We start from the raw sequence: 9,392 nt of genomic DNA, 5'->3' as shown, positions 1-9,392 counted from the left end.
CTGCGTGTTAGTGGTCAGATTTTTTTTTAACCTTCTGATAGTAGCTTTTATCGTTTAAAGGGGCCAAAACATGCTATTTCAAGCTTTTCAACGTTGACTAGAGTAATTTATATAATTATAAAAGACGCTTGGTTCATTGAAACACCAGTACCAGTTTCAAAATGTGCTTTTATTCGTCCTGTTTCCCGGGCTTCAGTGACTTTCAGGGACATGTTAAACTTTTTTAGTTAGCCATTTTAACCATTGACTAATTTGCATGCCTTTGTAGAATGTTTTTGCCTTTGTTAATATGATAATTTAAACATTTGCACATGCACAGTGACACGTGTGACGCAATCAATCTGGTGGTAGCTGAGCACACATTGTTGTGAGTTCGTTCAGCAATGTGCATCATTAGCGAGGAAGTCATGTCAATGTAATTCACATACATGCAAAATTAATCATGGAGTAAGCATCAGTCTGCTAAGTAGTGCACTGGAACAGAGCAAATCAGAGTGCAAATAGGCACCGTGTGAGCTGCCTAAATGTTGCTGACTTAAATGGCTTTTTTCGTGTTATTTTATGCATTCCACAGTTAACTCCAGGCATGAATCGGATTGAATATAACCTTTGGCACAATGGCAGTCTCAGTTCTTATGAAATAGGAGTTACAGTGACCCCTCACTATATATTCATAATTTTTTTTTTTTTTTTAATGGCAAACAACTCAGAGACTATGGCCGCCGCATCGGGGGGCCATAATGCTGCTGCTCGCCTTTTGACTGGTACTCATAAGTAGGAGCACATACAGTAACTCCTATTCTGGCATCCCTTCACTGGCTCCCTGTACATTTTAGAGTTAATTTTAAGATTCTATTGTATGTTTTTAAATCTTTAAATGGCCTCGCTTCACCTTAGCTGTCTGAGCTCCTTTGCCCCCACACACCTGCCTGGTGCCTCAGGTCTACGGAGCAGACCCTATTAGAGGTACCAAGAACTAAGCGGGGGCTCAGAGGGGATCGAGCCTTTTCTGGTGTCGGTGCTTCTCTTTGGAATGACCTCCCACTGAACGCTTGACAAGCCCCCTCGGTGCCCATCTTTAAAACTCGTCTCAAAACTCATTGGTATTCTTTGGCTTTTGACTCAGCATGAGACGTTTTAGTTTCACTGTTTATGTGCTATGTTCTGTTTTCGCTATCAATTTATTGTTTTATTGTTTGTTGTATTTTTGCTCCATGTACAGCACTTTGTGTACAGCGATGGTTGATTTAAAGGGCGCTATACATACGGTTGAGTTGAGTGTAAAGTTCAATCCTTGGAATTGGTCCAAAAATGTTGGAATTACAGATGAAAAATGAAAACAATCAGAATATATGTATATTTTTTGTGGGAATTTTAATGGTGAAAACTTTGACTCTTTGGTAAGTGGGACTATTGGGCAAGGGACGTGATAAGCCGAACAAAGTTGGTCTGGTTTGAATCGGTCAAAATTAGAGGAGAAAAAAGAAATCAATCATTAACAAAATTTTTGTTATTTTAATGCTGAAAATGTTTAATTTTTGGGAGTTGGCAGTTTTTGACATTTTGAAAATCGCTCCCAAGATTAACTCAATGTGCTGAATTATTTAAATTTCGAAGAGGAACTACTTGAATCTATTAAGTTGAATGTGCTAGTAAGAATTGATGGAGACTGTTTGGTGGCAAACTTTTGAACTCTGAAAATTTGGAATGTATTTAAAATTAGAAAAATAGTAGCCCTGTATGGTGTAAAATCTTGGACTGTGTTGAAATTGGAATCAGGTGAATCTGTGGCTAAATATAGAAATAGAGGTGAATAAAGTAGAATGTATACATTTGTGATTTTGTGGCGACAGAAAATTTTGTGAAATTACTGTGACAATGTGACATTTTTGTTATGTGTGAATTTTTGCAATGTTGAAATATGTTGCCAATGTGAACTGAATGAGCTCTCATTTGGAGTGAAAAATGCGAACTTGTGAAAAATTTTGAAACGAGGAAAAACAGTATCTCGAGTGACATGAATTTTCTGAATATTTTGAAATTGGAACGAAGTGAATCGGATGAAAATTATGGAAGGAGATAAAGGACAAAAAAGTGGTCGGAAAAAAAACAAATAATGATAAAGAATAGGAATAACGTGTGTGAAAGCCTCAGCCTTCACACGAAAATGCTACACACGGCTAAACAGGAAATGGTCCGGCGTCCCATCCATCCGCCGGGAAGAGTAAATTGAGATATCGAGATGTCTATTAACTCTGAGGATATGCGATCCAGAAAATGGATGCAAAAATGAACGCACACATTTCTTGTTTCCACAATACCGTCCTGAGTTTTGATGATGACCTTTAGGATCTGCACAGTAAATGTTTTCAAAATCACATTTCAGTCTCGCTCATCCTTAATTTTTTTCACATTAATTTCTCTCAGAAACCTTTGTTTTTTTTTTAAGTGCCACATTTAAATTGATATTTACATTTGTGCAAAACATTTGTGAATTTTATACAGCAGCGGTCGGACTACTGGATGCGTTTGTCATTCGATCCATTGTTGAATGTCATTTCAAAATAAAGTAGGAAAAGGTAAGGAGTCAGAGTGTGTTGTAGAATGTGTTTAATAGAATAACTGAAAATAAATCGCAGTATATCATTCTTGTGACATAAAATGGCCAATATTGTGATAAGATTTTTTTTCCCCATGTTGCCGAGCACTAGTTGTAACTAAAAAATGAACAGCAGACTCGGTGGGAAAATAACCACTTTCTACTCAGCTACGGCACCTCGGAGAAAGTGTGCTGTGTGTTTAGTCCGCGGGGCGGAACGGGGATGGCTTGGAGAGCAAAAAACGGGCAGCAATGCAAAGAGATGGGTGAATGGTGAGGAATTAGCATTTGAACACGGCTAAAAGTTCCAAGAAGATTGATTTTGTAATAAGCAGACCCCTTAATCGACCTTGACAAGTGTCAAGTTTTTCATTGCATGTTAGCTATGCTTGCCTGACTACTGTTCTCATACGTGTTCAAATTAACGGTGAGTGTGATTGATTAAGCAGATTTGGCTGTAATTTGTTTTTTTAATCAACTACAACACAAAATGAGATGTTGGAAGAACAGTAAGCTGTATTAGTTTGATCGACGAGGTCAGAATTCTACACCGTCCTTAAAACGTTGGGAATTTAAGTGGTCTGAGCCATGAAAATTTGCTCATCCAGTCATCATTGACATTAGAGTGGTACCTCTACTTCGGAATGTCTCTTCATACGAAATTTTCAAGTTACAAAGCGTCTCAACAGGAAAATATTGCCTCTTTTGTTACGAAAGAAATGTCAGGTTACGAAAGGTAAAAATACAGTCTGGACTGCTACTCGGAGCTCCGAGTTTCCTGAACGCAACATACTTATAGCTGCTCTGCCATTGGCTATTACCTTGCATCTTCCTGGCATCCCGTTGGCTAAGAGGGACCTCGACCGTATGTGTCTATCTGTGTAGATCGATAGATTTGTGTCGATGCAGCGACCTCATCATTCGCCTCTCGGGCCATGAGGCGTTGCGATAGTTTTACGTAAATGTGAATCACCAGAAAAAGTGTTCACCAGTTGGGCGATCGCTCACGATGCTGATGTTTGCCTTGGACATTTTCCAAGGATTGTTAAGAGCGGACAAAAGCAAACGTCCTTGGATCAGTTCTTTACAAAACGCCAGCCAAAAACCACTTCTGAGAGAGAACATGAACTAAAGAGGGCAAAAAACGATGAGGATGCAGTTAAAAGTTAAATGACCATCATTTTTATTCTTTACATTATGCACAGCTCTTATTTATTGTGCAATAATCTAATTGTAACATGTATTTGTCACATATTTTGATGCATTTTTATGCTTTAGGAAAGATTTCTGTCTGAATTGGGGGGGGGGTCTTGGAAAGGATTAGGGCATTTACACATGGAAAACGCGTCTCTATTTACAAAATTTTCAACGTAAGAAATTTCTTCCAGAACTAATTAATTTCGTAAGTAGAGGTACCACTGTATGTTAAAAATATGGAAATTCAGACAAATTTTTCAGGAGGTGCAGTTCTCCAGGTTGGCAGGTCTGCTTTGACCATTTCTCATTTTGGCTTTTTTAATCTATGTTTTTCATCTCAAATTTTAATTTTTGTCCCCATTTATGAATGTCAGTGTTTATTTGATGGTCTAAAAAATGGGCAGCATATCTATCTATCTATCTACCTACCTACCTACCTATCCATCCGTGTGTGTGGTTTTGACGACAACATCTCAGATCGCAAAAACAATTAAAGAACCCAAGTCGGACATTGTCTCTCATCAAATAAGGACAAAAGAATTGTTTCCGGTATATTTCCAGTCTGTTCCTCCTGATCATAAGTGCAATCTGATGACTCCCATAAACCTACAACCCTATCGAATGACACTTTTTGTTTTTGTCAGACAGGTAGACAAAGAATTCTCACCATAATAAAATCATCCAGCCCATCGTCCTTTTTTTTGTTTTGTTTTTTTTGCTCAAACTCAACTGTGGAAGGGAAGACAAAACAACAGTGTTCTTCCATAGCTGGATGATGGACGAAAAGGACATCTAAATCAAACAGAATCCCATCAAAACAAAATGAATCAAATTAAGAGGTATTACAGTCACAGTGCAAAAAAAGATGAGAAATTCAAGCTTCATACAAAAAAAAAACAGCACCAAATGAAAAAGAAAACAAATAAAAAGCCAAGAACGTGCATGCATTTAACTGAGGTACCGAGGTGAAAATGGACACATTGATGAAGCAGAAAATGACAATGACAATAAGACAGACTGCAATAATACGTACGATCTGTGAAGAGAAATCAAGAAAAAAATGGCCGATCTTCTTATTTCCCATGATTAACTTGAACCTCATGCTGTCAAAGCGGCTTTAAGGATTTGTCGAGGATGTAGTGGAAGTGAACACTTTCATGTCGGAATACATTTGTCTTTTTGTCATACAACCTATTGAAAATGTGTGTCAAAGTTCTGCAGCATAATGTACAGATCATTGAAACCCGAATGATTTTGTTGAAAGCCATTATAGAAGTGGTCCCCAACATGTTCGCCGCCCTGGACCGCTTCATAGGAGTTCATATTGTTTGAGGCAGGCAGTGGATTTGCAATGCTAGAACAACAAACGTTTTTGACCAAGATGGAATGCCTTTTTTTTTTTTTTTTTTGCTTTGCTTTGCAATGCGTTTTGCCACCAAGTATGAGAATCTAAAGGCACTTACAGGTCCATTTGCTGACCAATCGATTTTGAAGGCGTCATTGACCAATTGGAGAGTCGCCTGCCGTAAATTTGTGCAGAGGGGGCTCGGTGTGTGGGAATCACCTGTCGTGACAAATCCATATTTCAAGGATTTTTTTTTTCTTCATGGGCAAAGGCTTTCATGATGAATCCTCACTGGATCTTTCCCCCAGTGCAAAGAAAGTTTTCCAAATACATCTGGTGTCCCCCCAACTCATCAGTACCATTCCGATTTTCTCAAATACGACCTGGGTCTCTTTCGCGTGTGGATATAAATCAGACATGGATGCAATGTGTCAGCAGTATGAACGCTCATCCACACGGATCCTCTTTATATACCTCATCAGAAGCCCAGTATCCAATATGCACTCCGCTCGGGCAGATATCGTAAGTGAGTCCCCAAAATTGTTTTGAGAAACAGTTGCTGTCTATACAATTGACTTCAATTTAATCCCACGTGAAACATGAAGCATAAAGTGGACATTTGTGGTGACAGTAATAATTCAGCCATGCAGACGTTTCAATCATTAACAGTGGCAATGATGTGACATCTTAAAATGGATGTTACCATGAAACGAGGAGCTCGAGGAGCGTTGCCTCCTATCGACAAAATATTTCTACCTTCTCCCGCCTTGCTACTCAGGCGATCTGAGATGATAAAATGAGCCCTGACACGTGGACCATATTTACTTCTGGAAACAATGCGCCACGTAACGTCTTTTTTTGGGGTGATAAATATTTGTCAGCCCTCATAATAGGTAAATTAGAAGTCCAGTCCGTTTTCTTTTTTTCTCTTATCTGTGCGACCTGCCATAGCGACCCACGGCCCGGGTGTTTGGGGACCACCACATCAGAGCACAAGAATGAATAGTTGATCTATTAGTACATAGATGTATTTAGCGGTGAACCCAATAACGAACGTAATGCCAAAACATTTAATCTCACTGTCATATACAAAAGAGGTAAAACACTCACAGAGGAAATCAAATTCATACAGTTTTAGATAACAACATGCAACCCAATGGCGGTTTATAACTAATTTAAGTTACAGTAAAGTGGGAATGTTTACATTCCTGTCTATTTTGAAGAATATACGAGTGAGCCTCAGCCTCTACGTTCCAAAAACATAATTTGAGATTTTTATACGTACTTTCTATCTCGATATAATTTTGGTGTCAACGTTGACGGCACATTTCTCAGGATACAGAACCCAAATGACTAAGTCTGAGAATGATTACAAAATACAATTTTAAGACAATTCTCCGACAGCAACACAAGTGTGTATGCGTTTTCTCTCCAGTGGAATCCGGTTGCTACGTCTGCTGCTTGCATTTCTTGAACAGTTTCAAACTTACTGGCATTAGTGCACAGGTTGAGGAGCTAAGCATTCTTTTTTGTATTCCTCCTAGCTATGTTCATTGATTTACACTTTTATGGAACTATGTACAAAGTGACAACAAAACAGGCATTAGCCTCATCTTAATTACTGAGGGGAAGGGTAAAAGTGATAGATATTGCAACCTGACCATTTGAACACTTTGCTTAATGTTAATAAAGCACTCGTAAATACAGTACACAAAAGCGAAGACAGAAAAACAAAGATTGTGTTTGCGCAAAAAGAACGAAAAAGGTCAGATGTGAAATCTGTTGCCCAAAAAAAAACAACAAAAAAGAACCAGTCTGCTTCTTCTGGTGCATCTCCACACAGTGTTCCCTGGCTGCCTCAGATGTTCATCATTTCGTATAACATACTGGGCATACTTAGCATGTTTGTTGTGTTGGATAGCAAATACTGCTTTTTTTTCTCCAGGAGCGTCAACACCGAGGTGATTCACGCTGAGAGGAGCTCAGTTGTTTTGGACCTGAGGTTGATTGGCTTTGAGGCTGCGCAGAGCTCGTCGGGCTGCTGCTGACTTGGCAATACGGTAGCTGCGTCCAACTCCTTTGAACTTGCCCTTTCCGACGACTTCTACGGTCACCCGGACCTTTCCGTCATAAGTTCTCTCCGCGGGGCTGCACACACAAAAGGACAGTTTTTCACACTCGGGACACCATAAAAATGACATACAGGCGTGTTTTTCAAATCAAAACAAATTTGACACAAACATTACTTCATTTTCGGGATTTTAAAAGTACCATAGAAAGTAGCAAATAGGCAGTCAAAAATAGATTGCACAGCACCATTTCATACTGACTCAATTAATGATAGATCAACTCACAATGCCAACATTTCCAGACTATAAGTTGCCATTTTTGTCACACACTTTCAACTGTGTGGCTTATTTAATGAAGCGGCCTATATAAAGATTTTTCGAACGGCCGCCAGGGAGCGCTAGAGCAGAAAAGGTAAGAGTGTGACAAGTTGATTTACACGTGTCGAGGAAGACGCTATCATCTGTCACACTGAAAACAACCGGCCATGAGAGCGGGCATTTCACCTGCCAAAAAACCCCTCCCGAAAGACATTGTCGTGAAAGTTGATACAAAAGTGTGGATGGTAGAAAGCCAAATGAATGAATGGTTGACTGAGCGTTACGGCAAGCGAGGATTTTTTCATAGAAATAAGCATGACTCGGCGAATAGTGAGTTTTTTTTTTTTTTTTAACCAGCCGTGCAATTTTACTGCCGCATTACAGGCACTATTTAGAAAGAAAAGTTAAGGTATGTTATTAAAAGAGCGCACCTGATTATAAGCCGCACCCAAATTTAAAGGAAGAAACATTTTGTATACACATAAGCCGCACCTGTCTATAAGCCGCAGGTGCCCACATTGTAACATGAGAAATTTACAAAGAAAGAAGGTACACAGCAAGAGGTTTCAACGTTTAATAACTTAACCTGAACTTTTCTTTCAAAATAGTGCCTTATAACAGGGCACACCATCAAATAAGCTGCAGGGATGAAAGCATTTGACAAAAGTAGTGGTTTATAGTCCAGAAATTACAGTAATAAACATGTTTGTGAGGAGATAGGGTGGGGTGGGGAGAGGAGGTTCCCAACATTAATAAAGAGTCATGAATGCACATCCCAAATTAGAAAAGATTTGGATGAAAGATTTTCACAACCCGAACTCTAAAATTGAATTTTTGCCCTGATGGTGGGGTAAAAGGAAAGGTCATTGCATCCCCAAAACCAATAAGGTTGAATCCTCTTGTGGCTAGTCATGTTGTCAGAAAATGTCAGATTTGTACCAAATTTTTTTATGATAATTTAAAAGTTTCACCTGATGGTGGCGCTGGAGGGCAGGTCAACTTGCTGACAAGTTTTACGAGCAAGGGTTTATTGACTTATTCAATACCTGACACAAAAACTGGCTCAACAAATTCATGTACCGTAAATTCCGGGCTACAGACCGCACCTGATTAAGAGCCGCATGCTCAGATTTATGAAGAAAAATCAATTTTGTAATTATATGCGCCACACCATACTATAAACCGCTGGCCAATGAGTAGGCAGAGGTTTGCTTCTGCGTCCCTGCCACCTGTAGCGCCTCCGGGTGAGGCCATGGACGCGGTCCCCCGCTGAACCCCCGCAGAAAAAAACGCAACAATTTCTTAAGGTTAAAATAATCTCCATATTTTTATGAGCATGATAAATGCATTTGTACAACGAAATTACGCTAACACACATAAGAGGCCAGACAAAGAGATCTTGATGCACATTTGCGTAATTATGAGGAGAAATACTGCAGCCCACTCGGCTTTAAATAGAATAATGCAAATCATATAAATGGGAAAAGACATATGAAATTATTTCTATAGTCAGCCGCTTAAAAATGATCATCGGTGGCCGCTTTAGCATCGGGATGCTGCGCAGCTCAAAACACAGGTAAAATGTGTTCTCTTGTGGCCGCTTGTTTTTAGTATGACCGAGGAGTCAAGCATGATAAATGCATTTGTACAACGAAATTACGCTAACACACATAAGAGGCCAGACAAAGAGATCTTGATGCACATTTGCGTAATTATGAGGAGAAATACTGCAGCCCACTCGGCTTTAAATAGAATAATGCAAATCATATAAATGGGAAAAGATATATAAAATTATTTCTATCGTCAGCCGCTTAAAAATGATCATCGTTGGCAGCTTTAGGCCCGATGTTGCGCGGCTCCAAAC

General features: G+C 39.3%; 1 protein-coding gene across 2 annotated transcripts in view; it reads right to left on the bottom strand.

Annotated features, from left to right (window-relative positions):
- Window positions 1-5,187: 5,187 nt before the first annotated feature.
- dicer1 (dicer 1, ribonuclease type III) overlaps window positions 5,188-9,392 on the bottom strand; it is a 103,479-nt gene continuing 99,274 nt past the window's right edge. Inside the window, exon 29 of one of the 2 annotated variants that reach the window (XM_019869994.1) lies at window positions 5,188-7,289. In XM_019869994.1, the coding sequence (XP_019725553.1) occupies window positions 7,124-7,289 (166 nt within the window). In that variant the 3' untranslated portion in view covers window positions 5,188-7,123. The remainder of the gene's footprint in view (window positions 7,290-9,392) is intronic. The other variant, XM_019870003.1, reaches the window with a different exon arrangement.

Source organism: Hippocampus comes, unplaced genomic scaffold (assembly GCF_001891065.2).
Source record: "Hippocampus comes isolate QL1 unplaced genomic scaffold, H_comes_QL1_v1.1 scaffold388, whole genome shotgun sequence".
Taxonomy (NCBI): domain Eukaryota; kingdom Metazoa; phylum Chordata; class Actinopteri; order Syngnathiformes; family Syngnathidae; genus Hippocampus; species Hippocampus comes.
This window is presented reverse-complemented; position numbering and strand designations above follow the sequence as displayed.